The sequence below is a fragment of the Pollicipes pollicipes genome, unplaced genomic scaffold (assembly GCF_011947565.3).
Source record: "Pollicipes pollicipes isolate AB1234 unplaced genomic scaffold, Ppol_2.1 Scaffold_7262;HRSCAF=8765_pilon_pilon_pilon, whole genome shotgun sequence".
Classification (NCBI taxonomy): domain Eukaryota; kingdom Metazoa; phylum Arthropoda; class Thecostraca; order Pollicipedomorpha; family Pollicipedidae; genus Pollicipes; species Pollicipes pollicipes.
The window spans coordinates 4364673-4388612 of NW_023597055.1; the positions used below are offsets into that span (position 1 = coordinate 4364673).

The following is a 23940-nucleotide window of genomic DNA, read 5'->3' on the forward strand; positions in this document are numbered from 1 at the left end:
GCGCTGTTGTTAGTTAATTCGGTCACCGCGGGCACTGTTGTTAGTTAATTCGGTCACCGCGGGCGCTGTTGTTAGTTAATTCGGTCACCGCGGGCGCTGTTGTTAGTTAATTCGGTCACCGCGGGCGCTGTTGTTAGAATCATTACGGTGACTCCAGAAGGCGAGGTTCATACATATGAGCGAACATGTGATTCCGGCGACAAAGTGTTAAGAGCCGACGAGGGATTCCGGTGTGCCGTTGCGTGATTCCAGCGACAAAGTATCATGAGTTGATGTGGGATTCCGGCGTGCCGACGAGGCATTATTCGGTAACGATAGAGGGTGGGGGCTATGTGGTTAAGCTGCGTTGAGCCTTGCACCAGGCGGCTGTTAATTACTGGGCTAAGTTCCGAGGTACACGTGGGGTGCCCTGAATGGGGGACCCTGGATATTGAAGAATTTTCAAACGTAAATGGCCTGTTCTTTCCAAAATACAAACTGCCTGCCAGGTACCAGGGTATCAGTGTGTGTTTTTCCGCGGGCCGCGGATGAGAGCGGCAGACTCTCTCCCCTCCCCCCCCCCCCTCCAACTTCGGGCAGCATCGAACGTTAGCTATATGACGGTGCGTGGAAAGCAACAAGGTACAAATCACGTCTTTCCACCCCTCCACCAATGTGCAACCACTACGCTTGTTTCCGGGACAAAGATCGCACGTTAACCGCAATACACTGCAACGTCAATCGACGTCAATGACGTCAATCGGCCGAATTATGCAAACACGCTTAGAGGCATGAGGTTGACAATGACCAGGGTATGACGTCACCACCTGAAGTCCGCTCGGCAAGCTACTTTAGGACCAGCTGGAGCCGGACCAGCGATGAGCTGCGCGTCTTGTCCAAGAAGTAGGGCGCCTGCCATATCATGAGAGAATCCAAGTCCTCCAACTGCCTTGGCTGTACTCATACCGACGTCGCAGAGGAAACATGGTTGCGGCGTTCCAGCATATTTTTGCCGGTGGGCAAGTTACCAACAAGACACGGCTCGGAAAGACATGCCACACCGACAGGGGCGGATCTAGCCTGGAGTTGTATTTTTAGGGGGGGGGGGGCAACCGTTCGTCGCTAGCTGGCTGGTGTGGGATCCGAGGTCCAGTGCATGGTGCCGTTCGCGAGTACCTAGTAGGGACGCCATTCAAAACCGAAAAAAGCACCGAAATGCTTTTGAATCTTAAACAGAGGTTAAAACAAAACAGTTAAAACAGTTAAAGTTAAAACAGACGGTCAGTTGACGAAACTTTTATGAAGTTCTGGGATTTTTTGGGGGGGGAAACATACTTTCATTTGTTTGGGTGGGGGGCATGACCCCGTGCCCCCCCAGAATCCGCCTATGCGCACCGATCACATCCATAAAATGGCATTGTTCGAATGCCTGAGCGGGATCTCGAACAGACGGGGATTAACAGGCCGAGTTGCCTTTAAACTCCTGCAGTCGCGATTGGAAAATGTTGGTGATTTCAGACGTTAAACTTTATAGCTCGTTGCCGCAACTACTGACGTAAAGATCATGTTATGGACTGCTAACTAACGCTTTCTGTGGGTGGAGGTAAACAGGCCAACCAAGCAGAGAAGTCTTAGTTGCAGAACAAGCAATGGTCTGACGATATGAATCCACTTAACAAGTGATGACATGGAATACCAGCTACCGTGGGAATGCGTGAGGAATTGGTCGCAGTATTCACTGTTGTAAGATGGAAGTTTCGCTGTAACGCGTTTCTTATTTTGTGTGCACAAGACAGCTTCCCGTAGATCCTCAACGTTATTTTAATGAGTAACAGTTTCTACAGTCACCCCGAAGCCGACGCCGCACAGCCCCTCCGACGCTCGGGGGAAGGAGCACTCATTTTTCTATGCTGTTTGCATGACAAGCAAATATAAATAAAAGGAATAATTCTGCGGTGTAGGCAAGGCAAGAATGATGACGCCTCGGCATTCACTAGTTCCCTAGACGTTTCTACAAAGCGGACGCTAGTGTGCTTTTAACATTTTTATCCTCTCATCCGTTGTGTTTAATGCGCCAGTGATGCAATAAGCATTACATATATAGGTTAAGGGAATATATAATTCTGTATGACGGCGGTAATATCAAATTAAATATTAGGATTACCTACCTAAATTTTACTTGTACAATTACAGGAGTCAAGTGAAAAGTTTCCCAATAAGACGACTTTTGCAATATGACCTCCGCGTTTAACCGCACTTATGATCTTCTGTGACATCTGAGTATTAGTTTTTCGTCTATGGTTTCAGTTTCAGCTTGTAAAACAGTTTCAATGGTCGTGTGTGAACCCTTTTTGTTGACCACTTAGATGTGATAAAGTTTACCTGACTGTTTTTTTGTGTTAAATTGCAGTACTTTAGTGTCCCCTCTTTAACCTGGTACCTTAAGTCCGTGAACGTTACCCACGTGGGCTCATTCCGAAATCTGCCGGGCGGGAAGAGTCTGGCTGTGTTGGTGGTGCGGTTCGTGGAGATTGATTTCCCTCGGTGAAGCGACATAAGTCGCGGAGAGGCTTCTCATATCCATCATCAAACAGTGTCTAAGGGGGCAGCTTTATAACAGCACTTTTTCTACTGCACCGAAGTTAACGAAATGGTAAGGAACTATTTCGTGGAATGCACTGGACGTCCAGTCAGCAAAAAACTTCCTCCTTGCGTCCTCAAAGTTCCTCCAAACTAATCTGATCTTAGATTCTGCCTACACTGGTGTAGTTTTTGCATACATTTTACTTAGATTTTACCTATAGCAGATTCTTGTCAGTTTTAGAGATATTTTCAGTTTCAAACATTTTCCTAATATGTTAAGTGTGCATATCAGTGCAGCCAAGATTGTCTGATCCACATGTGGTGTATGTCAGGTTATAGAACATGGGCAGTTCAGCTCCAAGTAAACTTAGTTAAATATTGGTTAGAAATATGCAAAACTTTTTTTGGAAACATTGGAGGCATTCAGAACTAGGACATGTGATGAATTCCATCTTGAAAACTTCACGGCTTCATTATTTATACCTCCAAACATTTGTGGTGAATGTATCGCTGCACAGATTGACAGTAATATTCATCTTTACATCCATATCTGATAATGAGAGCTAAACTTGATGCTGCTCCAGCCAAAGCAGAAGTTAAACAATGTGTGTTTGAATGGTAGAAATGATATACAGACACTTTTTCATAAGAAGATTAGGGTGCTTGGTGCTAACCACTGTATTCTGATTGTGCCATGCAGCTGCTGTAGTTAACAAACCCTGTCAAGGTGTGCTCGATGCTTTTAGGTAAATATTTTGTACTGTTATGTGGGGAAAGCCAAAACAAGTGCTCAAAGCACAAGACTACAATAATTATTCTGAGAACTAAAAAAGGAATCATGTGAAAGTTTTGCATTGCTGCAGAACGGTTTTCATATAATGGCTTGCAAGGCTAAGGTGTTGGAAAAAGAGATCATTGATGGGCGTAGTGGGCTGAGGTATTGACCTAGCAAAATGGAACATTACCAACTGTGCAATCCTGTTCAGGCCAACTCTCCAGTTTTACCTTTTTATGGTGAGGCATTGTTCAAAAGCTAAAACTGTCCAACCTTTTGGAGCTACAGTTTTCTTTGTAGCTGTTCAGTACCATTATAATCATTGCTGCTGCCAGGGAGATACAAGGGATATTACCATCCAAATGGGCAGTGTGCGGCTGACTTAATTTGAAAAGGACAGTGTATACCTATTGCCTCTCCCCTGTCTGTCTGTGTTGTGAAGGAGATGAATCAAGGGTAGGGCAAATCAATGTTGTTTGGGACATTTTAGTTGATGCATGTGTCTGTTGTGGCACTAGTTTCTTTTTTAAAGATTTGATCCAGACTCTTTCAACAGGGGATTTCTGGGATCAGAGCTCACACAAAGCAGTGCTTGCACAAGTCCTGACCCCTACCATCCGATCATGCCGTCCCAGACAACAGCTGGAATTAGTGACAAAAGCTTAACATGGTGCCCGAATGCGAATGCTGGGCGATGTCCGTCTTGTCCTCTAAGGTCACCTGACTTTGCGTGATGCTGCCACTGGCCACAGGCCATACCTGTGAAGGGCAAATAGGGAGCATTTAAAGTGACAGAACTGACCTCGCCACAGGTGGGTTGATCGGAAGGCATATATATATATATCTATATATATATATATATATATATATATATATATATATATATATATATACATATAGATGATGGTTTATCTAAGAATTGTAGGAAATAGTCCCAAATTGGCTTTCAGTGGTCCAACTTCATCAGGTTCAAATACCACCCTTGTTATGTATGCATGTATGAAGCTTGTTTAACTTTGCCAGTGTTCCTCCTGGCTAATCCCATGTAATCTTCTCACATATCAAGTCCAGAGTATTGCAACATTATAGAAGGCTTTTGTTTCAGATCAGCGGACAGATGTCAAAGTTCAGTGGAAGGGCTGCTTTTCTTACAGTTGTCATTCATGATTATCATCAACCCCATGTGTCATGTGCTAGTTGATCAATTCTATGAAAGGATTGAGAGGTGGTATCAGTACCACAAATGGTTTAATTGTTCAGACTCATCCTCATTTGGTTTGAATCCTGGTGATCCCAGAGAGAATTGGTGCTGTGCTGCATATATGGCTGAAAGGCAGACAGCCTCCAGTCTTTCAGGACTCAGTAATGCCTCACTACAGCTGTAGAGTTAGCTGGCTGAAATGTCGTGTACTTACCAACACACCTGACAGAACAGTGGTCCAAACAATTTTTCCATCCATGATCTGGTTTGTTTTGGTCTGGGTGCATGTCAGACATTCAAAATGTGTCGCGGTCTGAGTGTAGAACAATGATCAACCCTTCCTGCGATCTGTTTGTCACTGGCTAATGGCCAAAGAACTTTCAGCGAATGTGTCATGAAAAATTATTGCTTCATGAAATACTTAAATTGACCACAGGCGGAGCCGGAGGTGAACCCCAAGGCGTACCCGTTGGCGGACGCCGCTCTCACTGCCAAGATCCTGAACCTGGTGCAGCAAGCTGCTAACTACAAGCAGCTGAAGAAGGGGGCGAACGAGGCGACCAAGGCGCTGAACCGTGGGCTGGCCGAGTTCATCGTGATGACAGCCGACGCCGAGCCGCTCGAGATCCTGCTTCACCTACCTCTGCTGTGCGAGGACAAGAACGTTCCCTATGTCTTCGTGCGCAGCAAGCAGGGTGAGCCGATGCTGATGTGAGGGAACTTACAGAAATGGAGATCACTTGCAGTGTGTTGATGGGAGTATTTTTTATGGCTGGGTGCATGCATGCACCCAGATTTAACCATGGTGGTTGTGCTTGTTTTACTTCACTCTCAACGGAGTATTTGGTGCTAGGCGCAAGTCGCTCATGACAATTAATGATAAAGTGGCTCAGGTCGTCGGCCGGTCGTTGGGGGTTTATGACGCACTCAGCTGCTGAGGCTATATGGCGTCGCCTGCCTCTCACCGTGGCAGGAAGGGCGGGCACCGCGGGGAATCGAACCCCGTACCTTTGGTTTCCCAGACGCGCAGTGGTTGACGCAGGCGCGTTAACCACTGCACTACCGACACCCCTGGCTCAGATGGGAGGTTCGATCCCTGACTTATGACCGGTACTCAGGCCATTATTGAACTCTGACCTGTGCCGCAATCCTGCTGGCGTGGTATTGGTTGGCCTAACACTGAGTTCTGATGCCTCTGACACCGTCAATGCTCTGCCCGATTGGTGGACTGTGCCCTGACCTGTGACCCCTGCCTGACCCTGTGACCCGTGTCGCCAGCGCTGGGTCGCGCCTGCGGCGTGTCCCGTGCCGTCATCGCCTGTGCGGTCACCGTCGACGAAGGCTCGCAGCTCAAGCCGCAGATCCAGAGTCTCCACCTGGAGATTGAGAAGCTGCTCATCTAGGCGGCCGGCCCGCCGCCGCCGCCGCCCGGTCGGCTGACTGTGACGTCATCGGAGACCGGCGGGTTTCTGGTGACGTCACTGGATGACGTCTGACGTGGCACGCGGCGTCCCGTCACAGGTGTTTGCGAAGCTTTTGTGGTCGGATGTGTCATTTCGTCGGCTCCGATGTTGTATCGACCAGAACTTCATATTGCGTTGTTTCATTTCATCGCGCCTGTTTGAACGATCCCGCGTCTCTATATGGCGTCGCCGACTGTTCTGATGACCACCAACTGTCAGGGAGTTGTCTGTTAACCGCGCGGCGGGGTGCTGTTTTGAGCTATTCCAAATGATGGGAAGGAAATCCATCATAGCGCCAGGAGTGATTTTTTTGACAAATACACGACACATTGGCATAACGGCTTGCGTCCATCTTGGGGGACAGACCAGGAGCGAACATGATGAATTGGACACCGGGGAGCGAGGCCTGCGACAGAGTTTCCTAGTCATCCAAATATATTGTGGGTTATTGAGTTTGTGTAGAGTGCGTTCTGGCACATTGCAGATCGTCCAGTACTGTTGCAACATTGTGGATCGGCCAGTGCCGTTGCAACATTGTAGATCGTCCGGTACTGCCGCATTTACTGCATTTACCTAGTGCGACGCGGCGGTCTCAGTGCTTTGCATCACTAAACTAGTTAATATAACGTTCCAGATATTACGTTGCTCTGCGCGAGACGTTTTCGTAGATCTCGTCTTCATAAAGGGCTCCGTCGGCGTCAGGTATTGCGAAACATGCAAGACAGGATGCTAGCGGGAATGCCGATGTGATGCCAATCCAGACGTGTGGGGGTGAGCGTGTAGCAGCGCCGGGGCCCCTGCGTGTTGCCTGGCAGCGGTTTTAAACGGGCTATGTAGGTGAAGCGATTGAGGTGGGGGACGCCGAGGCACGGGCCCCACCCCTATCAAAGTTTTGTTCGCACATAGACACTTGAAGATTTCTTGAAAATTGGAGAATCGAAATGAACACCGAAAACTAACCTAAGTGCAAACCGGTCGTGCTATAACAGTGTCATGAAAGAAACTAAGCGTTTATGTTGCGCGTGTGATGCTATTTGTTTGCAATGAATAGAGCTGCACCCCTTCCCCCTGGGAAATCCCGCTCACACCCCGGATGATTGCAATGCGTTGGCGCGGATTGTCAGTCACATATTGAATATTCCATGAGGGAAGTGTTTCACATTTGCATGGGGTATTGAACCGAAATAGACCTATTGAAGATCATGCAGTGCAGTTTGCAGCCATACCCTTTTAAATTTAAGAATATTGTTGGTCCCGAATATCACCCTGAATACACATGTAAATCTAGTGCCGACATGAACGCTTTTTATATCAACGTAGACACCTTCTGAGGGTCGGTGAGGAGAAAATCAGAGGAAAAAGTACGGGAAGACAATATTGACACTCTGAAGACATTTGACTGCGCTGCGTTTCTTGCATGCATTTAAATGGTCCTCCACGACGCTCGGCATGTATCCGGGGTTGTATCTGTAAAATTAGGGTGGTAACTTGCACGTAAACGATATTTTCGAAGACAGCACCCAGGTGGGAAGGGTAACAAGCGTTTTTTCTCTGGCCTCGTTTATGCTTATTTCTATTGCAGATGTGTAGCCGAATAGTTCAGAAATAGAAACACTGACTTGATCACATTTTCCCACACCTGGGAGTTGCTAATCTTTTCATTATGTGAATAATGAAATAGCGGTATACGTCAGCCAACCATTCAGTGATGTTAACTATGTAGGTGACCTTAATGACAAAAGCAATGTTTAATCAACTTATAACTGACCATTGCTCAGCATTTGCTGAAGGGACATCATGCAGGAAACTTTGGCTCTGCAGATATGCTGATATACAGAATATCATTTATATGTATATGTCTTGCCTGAGATAGAATGATGGGTACTGTTGCCAACTCCCCATCCTGTGGCTGTGGAAATCGCTTCTTTCTTTAACAGATAAGTTGAAGTCCCTTTGAATAGATGGATTTCTGGGATGAGAGCCTATGTAAAGCATTGTTTGCCATATGAACCCTGACTACACCATGTAATTATGAAATTTTAGGCCAGCATCATAGTTTGGTGGCTAAAGCTTAACATGTGCCCGGGTGGCCAGCTAGATACCCTTCACTCGGGTGGGGGGTCGGTTTGACCCCCTGATATCTCGGGAAGTAAGAGAGCTAGACACCAAATTTGCAGGATATGTTGATCTGTATGTGAACTCAGGTCAAAATTTGAGGTTTGCAGGTCATGACTTTTGGGTCAAATCGGGTCAAACAAGGTCAAGTTCCTGGTTGGTTTCCAAAGTATCTCCACAATCCAGCTATCTGTTTCTAAGCAAATAGCCACATGCTCATTCAAGGTCAGTAACCTTTTTGACCTTTTGAAGGTCATGGTGACCAAAATCATACAAAACTGTTCCAAGTGTTGCATGTGGATAAGCGACAATGATTATGCTGGGCAGTATGTCTCAAAAGAAGAAAAATGTTGACTGGGGTCATTTTAGCTCAATGACCTATTCTGACCTGTAAGAAGTCCATGGACAATGTATAATGTGGTTTCTGTGTTCAGTAAATTTGAAATGAGCACCAGAAAGTACCCCAAACAGCAAGCCCTAGATTGATAAACGGGTTGGTTTTGAGCTTGGTCTGGCTTTCATACCTGACCTTAGGTCAAGATAATTTGCTCATTCAATATTTGCATTGCCTAGTAAAGCATCTCAGAGATGTGTGACCTTGTCTAACTCTCCATCATTGCATCAGATTGAACGATTCCCTAGAACTTGTCTTCTCTGAAACCCTAGCTTGGCTCTGACCTGCCATAGGTCAACAACCTTACAAGGCCACAAGGTCACATCTAATTTTTTGTACCAAACAATCTGCTATTCAGTTGTCTACAGCTAAGCGAAATTTGGCGCGGCTGTGCCGCGCCGCTCAGAAACCATTCTGGAAAAAACCTTTGGGAGGCTCAATTTGACCCCCCACCGAGCACGTGTTAATGTGCCCCAGTGCTTGGCAAGATCAGTGTTTGCCTAGCCATAAGTTGTATGCTAGTGGGAAGAACCCATTTTGGTCACATCAGCCATGAAAATACCCTGTTTCTGTTTGTACACCTTTGTTCTTCCTGTGCAATGGTGTGTGATGGTGGTGATGTCCAGTTTTGAGGGGGTGGTTAGGAAGCAAATATATTTTATAGCCACAGCAGGATTTTTTCCAACCCATCCTGGTGATGTGTTTGGCATGCTGCAATATATTTCAAGATGATGTGTTGAATGTATGCTCATTGATTGTCTTAGCTAATTTGCAGGTGAATATAACTAAAAGCAGCAATCTGCCTGTGTAATGTCTTGTGGTTATTTTACAGCCACAACACTGCCCAGCCATGTCAGAATGTTCAGTACTAGAGGCTGCCTTACGGGTGAGTTCTGCAGCTATGAGCTGATCAGTCTTTGGTGTATGTGACACATGAGTTGATGGTTTGTAGTAATGCCAGACTCACACAAATGCATCTGATTCTGCAATGCTCTGGGAAGTTAAGCTACCATTTTATTGCATGTTAAGGTTTTCAATAGGTACCTAACAGTTCACAGCAAATGGTCTCCTTGCTTGCTTATGATGCTGCCTTTGGCTTTACATTCTCTCATGTCACCAGCTTTCACAGCGCTGTAATGCTGCGGAAGTGACTGGCTCAGTTTTTTCTCTCATGTAGTTTTTGTCGTGTCTCTCAAAATGGAGTGTGGGTTTGTTTGTTTGGGGCTCCCACATTTCTCAACCTGGACAGTGTTTGTTACTGGACGAATTTGAAGCATGTATATTTGGTTTTAACATCTTGCACTTATGGATATTTCCATTTTGTATGCCATTTTATGTGCAACTTTTTCCACATTGCCCAATAAGCCACCCTTATTGCACTGTTGAATGAGAGAGATTTTCCATTGCCACTCCTCCAGCTAGTTTTGAATATGTTTCAGCACAACCCGCTTTTTTTCCTGGCGGCTCCAAACACACTGAAGAAGCGAACAGAGGCAAATTCAGAACCCAAGTAAGCTGCCGTCGATCAATCCGCTGTACGGAATCTCCGTAGCATATGTATTTCATAAACGTAACACCTGTTAACAAGCCGTTGATGCCTGTAGCTAGTTTAAGTATTTACTTTTGCGTATAAAATCACCGGTTATATACGTTGCGCGATGGTATTTTTGTGTCGACCGTGCCCGATGGTTTAGCGGACGCACCACCGCCAGCGCGGAGCCCGATCCGCAACAGTCCCCGGTCACTTGTGCGTGTCTGACCTCTGCGCTGCGTCCAGGGCAGCCTCGGCGGCGACCAGCGGCGGCTCCGGGCCGCTGGACGCCCCTGCGACGCCGGAGGACCGACTGAGCGGCGCGGTCAGCCCCAGCGCGCGTGAGTTCGCCCCCGCCCGCCGCCACCCGCCGCCGCCTGTCGGCCCCCGCACGGCACAACGGTCCGCGCCGGGTGTGGAGGCGTGGCCTGCCGCCCGGCCGTGACCCCGGCAGCGGCGCTGGCCTCGTGACCAGCGTCGTCCATGACCGTTGGTCTTCATTCATGACCGTTGGTCTTCGAGGCAGACCAAAACTGTTGGAGTAGGACACGCAGAGGGCGATGAGTGGACATGACTTTACCGCGCAATTACAATGCACCATGTTAGGACATTTGCTAGCACTATCGAACTTGTGCCCAGCTGCCATGCCTTTCAGACAAGCGTCAAATACTAATTTCCCGCACCCAGGTGGTTCAGGAATGTTCACGCTCGAGGACCATTGCTGTATTTGTATTCGCCAGCTGTACGCACCCGACTGTCGTGAGCGGCGGTGGTTTGCGAAATTGCACTACGTTAAATAGCGCAGAGATTAGAAAAGAATAGACTCGAGTTGGCTGTGGGGATAACTGTAGCGAACAGGATAGACTTCGGCTCGAGTTGACCACTGGTCGCGTCCCGTGTTGTCGGGGTCGCTCGCGATGCGTGACGTCACATTACAGGACGCCCCGGTCGTCGATCGTGGAGCAGAGTGGCGCCGTCGTTAAACGGTCGCCTTGTCCGGCGAAAGCGTTCACGAGCTCCAGTCCGAGTCCTCTAGTGGTGGCCTTCACCTGCTCTCACGAACCCTTGGCGCGTCGCTCGCGGTCGGCGGCGACGTTGGCTCATCAGCAGACTTCGCAGGCACACCATCACGTGCCTGGAGCGCTCTGTTGACGCTCTGTGCTCGTTGTGCAGGCTTCGCAGGCGCACCACCACGTGCCTGGAGCGCTCTGTTGACGCTCTGCGCTCGTTGTGCAGGAGTCCAGGCGCCCAGACTCTCCTCGTCGAAGGCGCTCAGTCGACACGAGCGCAGGCGGCGGAAGCTGCAGGCCCTGCTGGCGGTGGTGCTGCACAATGACAGGACGCGGGATGGAGGCAAGGTGGGACTGCCCGTTCGCCATGAATGGCTATAATTAGGACTTATGAACGCCACTACTTCATGGCTGTGTAGAGCCCAGCTGAACTCGATTGCTGTATGGCGGTGGCCTGGTTTTAATATGCAAACATTCCGATCATCCAGTAACACCACGGGATGGGGAATACCTCTCCCAAAAGGAACAGCGTGAGGAGTTTTTGGAACAAAATAATACACACGCCAAGGACGAAAATCCAGGCTTTGATACAGTCTGGCACACAGTATGGTGTGTCACCTGAGTCTACGGTGACCACATCTTGCGCTGATGTTTAAATGCGGCGACAGGGAGCGGCCTCCGGCGAGCACGAGTGTCGGGCGGGAAAGCGGCCCCCGACGGCAGGCTCCTCGGCGGCAGACACGACACAGGTAGGCATTGTGACGTCACCGGCGCGAGAAAGGAAGCTGTGACGTCACGGACGAGTCCACGAGCTGTGAAACCACGGATAAGAAGGATAGTTGTGACTTCAGAAGTGCAATGGGCTCACAATTCTGCTTGCTTTTCACATGAGGACTGCACAGTATGCGAGCATTCTCCAAATGGTTGTTTCGATCCTTTCATTGGACGCTGCCGACTCCAGACCAGCAGTGCCACTGTTGTTTCCCTGTTGTGTCACCAATATTATCTCCCCACTGTGCCGTGACCACCTGGACAATACCTGCCACGGGACCAGAAGCCGCCGCCTCGCTACGGTCGAAACGAAGGCCGGCAGCGTTAGTTGGCAGCCTTGTGGACTTGGACGCGAATATCTCATATATGTGTGCCGATTGGGTGCTTTTAAGTAGCCCTTCTAGCTGTATCCCGAACGAGAAGCTGTTAGGGATGGAAATGCTAGGGAAAGTTAATGCATATATATATATATATATATATATATATATATATATGCGATGAGGAGTGCATGCTAGTCGGAAATCTCTTTGGAAAGGGTTTTCAACGCCTCCTAGGCCCCGCGCCCACGTGACAGCACTGTGCGCCTGTCGGCTCCTGCTTGCCGTCAGCAGCGCCGTCTGACCGCTGTTCCAGGCGGAGCCGTCGGACGAGATCAGCGCCGACGACTACCAGGCGATGCGCACCTCGCTGCGGCGGAAGCGGAGGAAGGAGGTGAACGGCGGCATGGCTCAAAAAGTCACTCCCGTGGCTGTGTATCGGACTGACGCTGCGACTTGCCCATGATAGTTGACCCCTTCATCGACCCGATTGGAGCTAATGGCCGGACCTACGAGAAGGACCCAGTTCATAGGCACAGCCAGCACTGCAGCGCTACGAGTGTCAAATCCGTTGTGTTTCTGGGTTCCGGGTTGCGTTTGCGACCTGACCCGGTGACCTGATCCGTTGGTGACCTGACCCGGTGACCTGTTCCGTTCATGACCTGACCCGGTGACCTGTCCCGTTGGTGACCTGATCCGGTGACCTGTTCCGTTGGTTACCTGACCCGGTGACCTGTCCCGTTGGTGACCTGACCCGGCGACCTGTTCCGTTGATGACCTGACCCTGTGACCTGTTCCGTTGGTGACCTGACCCCGTGACCTGTTCCGTTGCAGCGGTGTCCGGAGTTCCAGCTCTCCTCCACGGGCGACCACGCCTCCCTGCTAATGGCCGCCCACAGCAGGACCCCCATCTTCATGCGGGACGTGCAGACGCTGCTGTTAAACGCGGTCGTGCCGGACCACGCGCCCTGGCCCACCAGGTCCGTACCACCGAGACGTCCCGATGGGGGCTCAAACATGCCTCTGACGCGGGGACGGGGTAGGCATGCGTGCGCTCTGGACCACCAGGTCCGCACTGGATCTGGACCTCCCGGACTCGGGACCCGGGACCTCCCGGACTGGACCCGGGACCTCCCGATAGGGACTCAACCACACCTCTAACGAGGAGACCGGGCGGGCCTGCGCGCCCTAGCCCACCATGTCCGTACTGTCGAGACGTCCTGATAGGGACTCAGGCATACGTCTGACGCGGTGACCGGGCAGGCGTGCGCCGCGCGTGCTCGGTTTGCAAGCTCGTTACTGCATACTACAAGGCGTAAAATGATTTCCAGCGTGGGATGGTGTCTCTGAGCTTGCGGAAACCTGCACAGTCGATCCCGTGTGTAATGAAGCATGACACTCGTTCTTAGAGACGTTGTAACATAGCATGATATGGACATCTCTGATAATGATATCGCACCACAACCGAGCCCTAAACGCGGTTCGTTTGGCGCCCTTGTTCCTTCAAGCATCACCTCGGCCACCATTTCCCTCCACGTGGTGTGACGTGCCGCTCCTGCGCACCGACAGGTGGTGCAACCTACTGAACGCGGACCGGATCTCCCGCACGGTGGCCATGGTGGTGGACGGCCTCTCCCTGCGTGACCTCCAGCTACACCAGGACCTGATGAAGTCCACGCTGACCCTCTTCCCGCATCAGGTACGGCGTGGACACGCCTCCGACCCATCCCCCCATCGGACTCTAGGGGGCGTCGCAGCTGCGCTGCCTTATTTGTGTATCGCTTTTTCATACCAATGGATGTAATCAGCTTTCAAATATGTATTCACAAAGATGATGATAGCAGTGAGTGCACTTGAAGTATGTTGATTGATGATGATTGTATGTTGATTTCACTCTCTACACTGTCGTTCCGGTAGGGGTTTGGCTGCCATGTTGCCCGCCTTGACCCGTGGTGCTGACCCCAGGCACGTGACTGATGAGGTGCGATGCGACACGAGGTGCCGAGAGACACAGCTACCATTCACCGCTCTGTTCAGGTAGCGATGGCGGGGCACGATCCTGACGGTTGACGCGAGATGGCGCTGCCGCAGACGGAGCTGATCTCGCCGGCCCACTACGGCACCAGCGTAGCCGAGGAGATCCTGAACGTGCCGCTCAGCATGACGCAGAAGCACCGGCTCGTTCAGCGTGAGCAGCATAGTACACCCCAGCGCTCGGGCCTGGCGTGCCACTACCCATCATCGGCATGTAGAAACCCCCCGGCCTCTCCGGTCCCGATAACATCACGGGATGGGGCTTGAGTGGCTGTGGAGGTGCTCGCGATCGGCACATTTGGGCTCGATTCCAGCCAGAGGGAGCTGCCTCTGTCCCACCTCCACACGAGCATGGCGACACTTAGGGTTCGCTGATACATGGGGCGTGACCGGAGGCGTCCCACCGACCGTGAGGTCATCCAATGACTGATCACGTCCTGCCGTCCGCCGCGATACATGGGGCGTGACTGGAAGCGTCCCACCGACCGTGAGGTCATCCGATGACTGATCACGTCCCGCCGTCCGCCGCCACAGAGCTGGGGAGTCTGGACGGAGCCGTGCAGGCGGGCCTCATCCACCGGCAGTGGGGCGACACCAGCGCCCCTGGCGGCGGCGGCAGCGATCTGCCCCAGGCGCTGCCGCAGCCGGCGGCCATTGGGCGCACGGCGCTGCTGCTGGACATCTCGCAGCTGATGGAGGAGGGCTACCCGCTGCCTGGCGCCGGCCTCTACAGCAAGGCCTTCCGCGGATTCGTGCCCACCAAGGACAAGTACAAGCCGGTTAGTCTGGGGCTGGAGTGGGAGGGACACTTTGAGAGTGGGATGATTTGGTTTAGTGGGTGACATTCCGGCGGATGGTAACTATTGCAATGCCTCAGAAAATGTCTGAAGATTTAGGAAGATGCAGACGTCACAGGTGCCCCGAGACGTGGATGTGCTCTCGTGGCAAGGTTGTGTTCGAGATGGTAGGAAATGGGGAGGGCACGTTGCCGTCGGCGGTAGCCAGTTATCACTTGAGAGACGCAAGCAGCAGACATTGGGGGTTCGGTTTTGCTGTGCAGTTGTGCGTGTCACGCTCTTGACATCGACACGATTTGGCCAGGTAGAAGGACGTCGGCTGACGAGGTCTGCGCCGATCGTTTGCTTCGTCCTCACAAGACCGACGTCGCTGACCTGGAGACTGCGATCACACGAACGCGTCTGAAGCAACGGCGTCGTAATCAAACCCTCTCGCTCAGAGCAGCGTGTCGCTGAGGCGCCAGCCGGCCGCTGGGTTCCGTGCCGTGACGGCCCGCGCTGCCCACCCCAGGTCACCGACGACTCGCCGATGTTCGCCGTAGACTGCGAGATGTGCCTGACGCGCGAGGGCAGCGAGCTCACCAGCATCTCGGTGCTGAGCGAAGCCGAGGAGCTGGTGTACGGCACGCTGGTGCGGCCCGACAACCCCATCACCGACTACCTCACCCGCTACTCGGGCATCACCGCCGAGCGGCTCGAGGTCAGCCGCCGGCCAGCTGTGGAGGGGGGAGGGGCTGGCAGCGCCCTATGGTGGACCGCACCGCCTCTGCGGCTGGGGGGGGGGGGGGGAGGGGGGGGGGGGGGGGCGAGGCGTGCCGCGCTGTGGGTCCAGAGGCGAGGGGAGGGGCGGGCAGCGCCCTGTCGTGGACCGCGCCGCCTCTGCGGCTGTGGGGGCTGCGGCGCGCGCCGCGCTGTGGGTCCAGAGGCGAGGGGAAGGGCGGGCAGCGCCCCGTCGTGGACCGCACCGCCTCTGCGGCTGGGGGGGGGGGGGGGGGGGCTGCGGGGCGTGCCGCGCTGTGGGTCCAGAGGCGAGGGGAGGGGCGGGCAGTGCCCTGTCGTGGACCGCGCCGCCTCTGCGGCTGTGGGGGCTGCGGCACGCGGCGTCCCGGGATCATGTGTGCTTAAGACGTGGCCACCGGCTGTTTTTCCAGAGGGACGTAGGTGCGCTTGTGCACGCGTATTCCGTAAATTCACTGCTTCGCCGTAAAACAAGAACAAAAGCATTTGGGAGCACAAAACATGACATGCACACACCTATAGTTTAGTTTAGACCAACAAGAGAATAATGTGACTAAATACATCTCATTTGGTGGGTATTTCGAAACAGAAGAGCGTCACTGTAACAGATGAACACGAATGCAACGAATACTTTGGAACGAACATCTGTGAACATGTTAATAACGCAATCCTTGCAACCATGTGCGATTTGCCACACTATGATGTTAGTCGACCTTGTTCAATGTTTTCATGGTCGCGACGATTGCATTGTTGTATTTACTGCCTTCCACCAACGGCGCGGCTCTTGGGTGACGGCCAATCACCGGGCTTGCCTTACATCAGCTACGATAACATTCCGTGGAACTAATCCTGTTTGCCCTCCTTCGCCGCCGCAGGGCGTGACCACGAGACTGGAGGACGTACAGCGCGACCTGCGGCGCCTGCTGCCGGCTGACGCCATTCTCATCGGCCAGAGCTTTAACAATGACCTGCGCGCGCTCCAGGTGAACTTCTTGACGGAGGTCGGGGCAGGTCAGGGGTGCCCCCAGGTGAACATCTGGATGGTGGTGGGGGCGGGTTAGGATGCTCCCCAGGTGGACATCTGGGCGGAGGTCGGGGCAGGTCTGGGGTGCCCTAGGTGAACATCTGGATGGTGGTGGGGGCGGGTCAGGATGGCCTCCAGGTGAACATCCGGGCTGAGATCGAGACAGGTCAGGGGTGCCGGGTCAGCCCCCCCCCCCAGATTCGTTGAGGACCGGCTAAAATCAGGTTGGGGTTATCCGATTATGAAAATATATGTGGGCTCAGGAGACCAGCTCGGACCATTTAATTGATTGAGCTTGAGTCCTTGCTCAGACCGGTGTGTGATATTCGGCCACTTGAGCGGTAGGGGGAGCGATTGTTCATCCTATCGCACCCCGACCCGCGGTGTTCTGGCTGTTGCTCCTCCCCTGACTCAAAATTGGCCAATCAGCATCGAGCCGGGCGGCGGTCGACCCGAAATCAAGGCGCCTCCGGCTCGACAGCTGGGACGGGCAGGACAGACGGCGTGGCTCGGGGTGTCGGAGGGCGAGGGATTACCAGCCAACGGATTGTGTGAGACTGGAGACCACTGGGGAGCTAGAGCTCCGGCGGCATCAAGTTATATTTACCTCTTGCGCACACTACTGAGTGCATTTTGGGACGCTGGCTCAGACTTGTACGCTGCGCTTCTTTGCTGCTGACATTCTTGAGCGCAGAGCAAGCTGCAACCCGCGGGAGGCGCAGCGTAGAGCGGCGGGAGATGGCCGTGCTCCTTCTGGCCGCAGCGTAGCGATCTGGCTTTTGCCAGCGAAGCGGAGCAGACTTTTGTCCTTGCTCATAAAGGTTTACGAGCAGATGCCACGCCCCTGCAGGGCTATACAACCGGTTCTGAAGCGTTTGCGCCGCTTACGCCTCTATCCCGTCGGGCCGCAGGGTGTGTGCCGTTCATCACCGTGACGTCATCAAAGGCGGCTGCAAAGTCAATACGCAGCAGAGATTGCAGCTCGTTGCTGGCGACGGGTACTCATCCAAGGCAGCTGTTCTGTCATGGGCTGCGGGATGGTGAAGTTGGCGGTGTTGTGGAGGACAGTCATCTTCAAAACAGGGGTTGCGGCGTGGCCGGACCGTGTCTTGTGACGTCACGTAGCCGGAGGTACGCTGACGCTGACAGGGGCGCACCCGTAGTGACGTCACCGCCTTCCCCTGCCAGATGATGCACCCGTACATCATTGACACCAGCGTCATCTTCAACATCACGGGCGTGCGCCACCGCAAGACCAAGCTGTCGCTGCTCTCCTACATGTTTCTTGGCGAGACCATCCAGGTGAGGTCCTCCACCCCTCCAAACGCCCGATACAGGTGAGGTCCTCCACCCCTCCAAACGCCCGATACAGGTGAGGTCCTCCACCCCTCCAAACGCCCGATACAGGTGAGGTCCTCCACCCCGCCAAACGCCCGATACAGGTGAGGTCCTCCACCCCGCCAAACGCCCGATACAGGTGAGGTCCTCCACCCGCCAAACACCCGATACAGGTGAGGTCCTCCACCCGCCAAACGCCCGATACAGGTGAGGTCCTCCACCCCGCCAAACGCCCGCCACCGTCAGACAATCGAGGCGACAACACGAGAGAAATCCTTCGGCCCGAGTCCAACGGAGCGCCGCCCGCGTGCTGTCAGCGTCCCGTGCCGGTCCCCACCGCAGCGCCACTTCTAATCGCCTCCGTCGCCACAGCACAGCGCTCCTCCCCCCACACACATTACAGAGCCCCTCCTCTCCCCTCCCCCTCCAGAACGACGAGACGGGCCACGACGCCACCGAGGACGCGCTCGCCTCCCTGCGCCTGGTGCAGCGCAAGCTGGCGCGCGGCTATGCCTACGGCGACGCCGCGCAGGGCGGCTACGTGCCGGCCATGAACGGCACCGGCCCGGAGCCGGCCGACGACGGCGCCCTGCCCGCCGCCGTCAATATGGACGGCTACTACACCAGCCTGCTCAGCCGCATGGACGAGGTCGGCGTCACCAGTGAGTGAGCCGGGGATGGGAGGGGAGAGGGGGTTATGGACGGCTACTGGAACACCCCACGGTCGTGTTGACTACTTTGCAGAACCGTGCGAGCGCCGGTATTATATATATATATATATATATATATATATATATGCATGTTTGCATGCATGCATGAAGGTATGTGTGTGTATTCATACATGCGTGTGTGTATTATACATACATACGTATATATATATATATATAGTGTGTGTGTATGCATGTGCACATGCCTGTATGTATGAGTGTGCATGAGAGCTGGTATGCACATCCTGGTGGTCTGCGAGCATCAGAATGTTATTGTGAACATCGAATGCATATAATCTCGTCCTTTTGGTACGTGCAGTGCCTTCAATGAGCAGAGCTTGCCAAGTTGAGACCATTAGCATGTGTCGAGTCAGTGCGCTCCTGATATGGCGACAGTATCAGTTTGTCCATCTGGAAGTATGCCGTCCACTCTGCTGATCCGCATGAGCAACGATCCTTTTGACGAGGAAGCCGATTCCATACCGTGTATCGCTGCCGCTCGCTTATCCTGTCGGTCGGCTCACCGATGTGGGCTTGAGTTATGGGCGGCTGCTATCTCCCCCGCTGTTCGGCCCGCCTGCATGCACCTGCCGATCTCGCCAGCGCCGGTCACGGTCGGCTGTCATGGGCGGGCTCCGTCTGCTGCCGCCGCCGGCTCTTGCATGGCCGTGAACTCCGGATGAGATGGTCGTCAGATTGGGGTTATGGGCGGCTACTGCCTGCTTAACTGCACGGAGGAGCGGGTCGTCATCAGTGCGTGCTGTTTATGCTATGTCACCAGCTCCGACTCCGAAAACGCGGCGCGATTACCGCACGCGTTTTTCACAGCATCATTGGAACAGAATGACACGGCATTCGGTCAGCCTTGTGACACACCACGCTTCGTAACTTCAGCGAAACCTCTCGCCGCCTTCTGCTCCGCCGCGTCGCGTCTGTCGCGCGCGCCGCTTCCGCCGCCCGGGAGTGCCTGACGCCCCTTCTGGCGGCAGCTGCGATCGTGGCATCTGGTCCGGGCGCCGACATCTACCGCGTGGCCTGCGAGACCACCAATCACCCGTCCCTGACGCTCAAGCAGGCGCCCAGCAACCGGCAGGTGGGTGCGCTGCTTGCTGCTGGCCTTGGGTCTGCGCCGCCGCCGCCGCCGCCGTCGTCAGCTGTGCTGCGGCGCCTCGTAAAGCTACATGGTGTCATCAGTCCTTGTGGACGCATAATCGCGCTGGGTGTACACCAAGACGAGCTGTATTCGAGTGATTGCGCTGTTGAATAAAAGATGGTTGCGTGGGCCATAAGACCGAGCGGTCGGCGCGGTGCAGAGTGCAGAGCGTCGTTACATCGGCGGCATGCCAATTTATATATATATATATATATATATATATATATATATATATATATATATATTTCCGATCAGACAGTATTATAAAGTGGAACGGGGACTGCAGAATGGAAGGTTCATTGCAGTGGTCAGGATGAGAGGCCAGGCGTCACGATCGGACGTCGCGAGATCAGGAGCACAGGAGCGTCCCTCTGTGCCTGCCCCCCCCCCTCTAGGCCGCGAGCCCAGGAGCAAAGGAGCTCCCTCTGACCCCTCTCCGCGCCGCGAGCAGCACAGGAGCGTTCCTCAGACACCCCGCCCCCTCCCCGCGCCGCGAGCAGCACAGGAGCGTTCCTCTGACGCCCCCCCCCCCCCTCTCCTCTCCGCGAGCGTAGGAGCGTCCCTCTGACCCTCCCCCTCCGCGCCGTGAGCAGGAACACAGGAGCACCCCTCTGATGGCCCCCCTTCCCCCTCTACGCCGTGAGCCCAGGAGCGCAGGAGCTCCCTCTGACCCCCTCCCCGCGCCGCGAGCAGCACAGGAGCGTTCCTCTGGCGCCCCCTCCCCCCCTCCGCGCCACGAGCAGGAAGACGAGAGCACCCCTCTGACCCCTCTCCGCGCCGCGAACAGCACAGGAGCGTTCCTCTGACGCCCCCCCCCCCCTCCGCGCCGCGAGCAGGAACACAAGAGCACCCTTCTGACCCCCGTCCGCGCGCGAGCACAGGAGCACCCCTCTGACCCCCCCCCCTCCCTCCCCGCCCCGGCAGGCGTGCGACCAGGCGGGCGCGGCCCTGGCTTCGGCCGACCTCACGTTCTGCCACCTGGAGCTGCGCGACCGGCTGCACTGGTCGCTGTCGGAGGAGCAGGCACGCCGCCACCTCCGCAAGCTGGACAAGCGTCTGCGCCGGCTGTACCGGGCGGCACCGCCGCACACGCTGCTGACGGTCGTGTGCGCCGGTGCCGGAGGCCAGACCGGTCACGTGGAGAACGGCGTTTGTCTGACGGCTGTCAAACAGGTGAGCCTTGGCGGGTGGCCAACGCGGGTGGTCGGGTCTGAGGTGAGTGTGACAGGTGGGTGTTGGGGTGGGGCTCTGTGGGTGGATTTTCTTCTGATGATCTTCCCAGGGGCTTTGCGCTGATTTAGACCACTTTCCGACGAGGTTAGCAGACTGACAAGTGACTTTCGACAAACACCATTTGACGCGATACTTATGTTTGGGACATTTGACACGGGGGCGTGGCGATGAAGACTGCCGGTTAACGCATGTTGCACCCACCCGGAGGGGAGCGAATGACAGACGCTCTGTTGGCGTGCCAGACCCTCTGTTGGCGTAGCAAACACTCCGTAGGCATGCCAGACGTTCTGTGGTCGGGACAGACGCTCTTTGGGCGGATGACAGACGCTCCGTGGACGTGACAGACGCTCCGTGGGCGTGACAGACGCTCTGTGGACGTGACAGACGCTCTGCTGGCGTAACAAACGCTATGTGGGCGTGACAGACGCTCTTTTGGCGGATGACAGACGCCCTGTGGGCGTGACAGACGCTCTTCTGGCGTAACAGAGGCTCTGTGGGCGTGACAGACGCTCTGCTGGCGTAACAGGCGCTCTGTGGACGTGACAGACGCTCTGTGGGCGTGGCAGACTTTCTGTGGGCGTGACAGATGCTCTGCTGGCGTGACAGACGCTCTATGGACGTGACAGACGCTCTGTGGACGTGACAGACGCTCTGTGGACGTGACAGATGCTCTGTGGGCGTGACAGACGCTCTGTTGGCCGTCGATCATGCCTCGTCATGTCATGCCATGTCCCCTGTTCTTGAGTGAGTGCCTCTAACATGCACGCCGCACGGTATCCGTCAGTCTGGAGGTTTCCGAAGTTAACAAACCCAATACCTCTTTGAGGGCGGCACGACCACCGCAGGGTGTCCCGCTCTTTAGGATAGTTAAGCGCGCCTCCTCGCGCAGGGAACCACGATACTGCCGACTTCCCGTTCAATTATCGCAATGTGCGTCCTTCAGATATGCGTGGTGGGAAGGTATGGAAGTGGTGTCACGCGCTTAGCTGCGTTTTCGGCGAGATGATTTGTGCGAGCGGCTGTTAGTCAGCTCTGTTACAATAGCCGCCCTTCACGACTGGCTGCTGTGGCGCCTCTCCGCAATGGCCGCTCGTAAAGGGCTGCTGTCGTCCCAGCCGGCGGGCCCGCCACTCCGTGTCGTCCCCTCACCGACCTCGCCCCCTGCGCAGGCTGACGGGGCGGAGGGCGGCGAGGCCACGGACAACGAGGACGACACAGACACGCAGAGCTAGCGACACTACCAGTCGCCGGGAGGCGGCGGTCCACTCGGCGGCGAGCGACGAGACGAGCCTGCTGTGGATGAATTCGAAACTATGGGGCCCCGGCTGTGCCCAGGCGTCCCACGGCATGCGCATGGGACGCGTTGAGTTTGTTGCTGGTGAAATGTCGCACGCGGTGGCGCTGTCTTTGTGCACGTTGCGTGCTTTTAGCGTCGGTTGAGGCCGTCTTTTACTGGCGTTCCACCCACGGTTCGCCGCCTGGTATGGGACAGGGCGGTACAAAATGCCTGTACAATACATGTTTGGTGCCCGCATCGGTCGTTTAGGATTGGATGAAGTCAGACTAAAATAGACTAAAATGCATGGTGTAATGCATTGATCAATGCTAATGGATGATGATTGATCAATGATGATGAATGAACTGCAGGCCGTCCAGAAGACGGTCACACTCGGATCCGGATGAGCCTGTACGTTGATCTGACCCGGGCCTCATCTGTCCGCCTTTTTGACACCTGGGCCACCTTTTGACCTGGTCCGGGCCCGTCCTGACCACACTGGCCCTCCCGCTGCGGTCGCTTCGACAGGTGATGCTGTGCGCGATCGCCGCGGAGGGGGATGAGTCCGGCCGCTGGTCATCCCGCTGCGGTCGCTTCAACAGGCGATGCTCTGCACGACCGCCGCGGACGGGGTCGAGTCCGGCCGCTGGTCACGCCCCGCTGTGGTCGCTCTCTTCGTGACCGCCGCACTGGGCGGTGTGGCCAGCCATATCTGCGGCCTCGGCGGGGCTTTGGAATGTCCACGCGGCGCTCAGATGCCGTCGGGGGGGGGGGGGCGGGAGGGGGGGGGGGGGGGCTTGTAACGCCGGTGAAGCCGACCTGGCGACGTTCTTCATCGCCAAACGCCGCCAGCTGCGCTGACCACGCGTGACGTCACACGCGTGCCGGACGCACTATGAAGGACGTGGGTAACTCTAGATATGCGCAAAAAGCGGAAACAGCAGATCCAGTCAACCGAGAAATAAAACGCGATAGTAGCGCTTTGGCTATGGTCATTTCGTGCGTTTCACTTAGCGCTCCACCATTCCACTGCGCAACGTGATCATTTCTCCGCCGTGGAGCGGCCGTTTCTTCTATGCCAGGAGCTATGTTTTGAAGGCTGACTTGAAACTTTTTCCCTCCCCTCATTGAACGAAGGGCGGAGCTGGCGCGTCACCATCATCCTTCTGGGGAAGGCCGTGAAAACCCCAGCGGCCGATCCGAGGGGGGGAGGGGGGGGGGGAGCTCTGCGCTGGTGATGTCTAGGTGCGAAACGGCCGGTGTAGTCGACGAACCCGAAAATTCGAAATATCATCGTCATCTATAGGGTGTCCTTCGTTCTCATCGGAGACGCTAGCTGTCAAACCGTCAAGCCGAACATCCTCGAACGCTTAGGGGCTTCCACATTGACATTGGGCATGTTTTTGGATGTACTTAGAGGTCGCAACGCTGTAGCCGGGGGCTTAGACGTTCATCGGCGAAATGCCTCCGGCCACTCAGCGGCCTAACACATTGGGTTCTT

General features: G+C 54.5%; 2 protein-coding genes across 3 annotated transcripts; both read left to right on the plus strand.

The window, feature by feature from the left end:
• The first annotated feature begins 2463 nt into the window (after nucleotides 1–2463).
• On the plus strand, nucleotides 2464–6341 carry LOC119113802 (NHP2-like protein 1). Its single transcript, XM_037238036.1, has 3 exons — nucleotides 2464–2632; nucleotides 4975–5233; nucleotides 5817–6341. The coding sequence occupies exons 1-3, from the start codon at nucleotides 2630–2632 to the stop codon at nucleotides 5939–5941; spliced, it is 387 nt and encodes a 128-aa protein (XP_037093931.1). The 5' UTR covers nucleotides 2464–2629; the 3' UTR covers nucleotides 5942–6341.
• A 1098-nt stretch (nucleotides 6342–7439) lies between these two features.
• On the plus strand, nucleotides 7440–22697 carry LOC119113843 (uncharacterized). Of its 2 annotated transcripts, none has more exons than XM_037238068.1 (18): nucleotides 7440–7525; nucleotides 9343–9396; nucleotides 9950–10020; nucleotides 10288–10382; nucleotides 11278–11399; nucleotides 11720–11800; nucleotides 12456–12533; nucleotides 12974–13119; nucleotides 13709–13838; nucleotides 14231–14327; nucleotides 14708–14952; nucleotides 15482–15670; nucleotides 16584–16691; nucleotides 17921–18034; nucleotides 18501–18732; nucleotides 19767–19870; nucleotides 20855–21103; nucleotides 22333–22697. In XM_037238068.1, exons 2-18 carry the CDS (start codon nucleotides 9361–9363, stop codon nucleotides 22393–22395), a joined length of 2160 nt encoding a protein of 719 aa, XP_037093963.1. In that variant the 5' UTR covers nucleotides 7440–7525; nucleotides 9343–9360; the 3' UTR covers nucleotides 22396–22697. The 2 variants fall into 2 exon arrangements, with proteins under 2 accessions (XP_037093963.1, XP_037093964.1); XM_037238069.1 differs by lacking the exon at nucleotides 7440–7525 and adding an exon at nucleotides 8261–8341.
• The last annotated feature ends 1243 nt before the right edge of the window (nucleotides 22698–23940 follow it).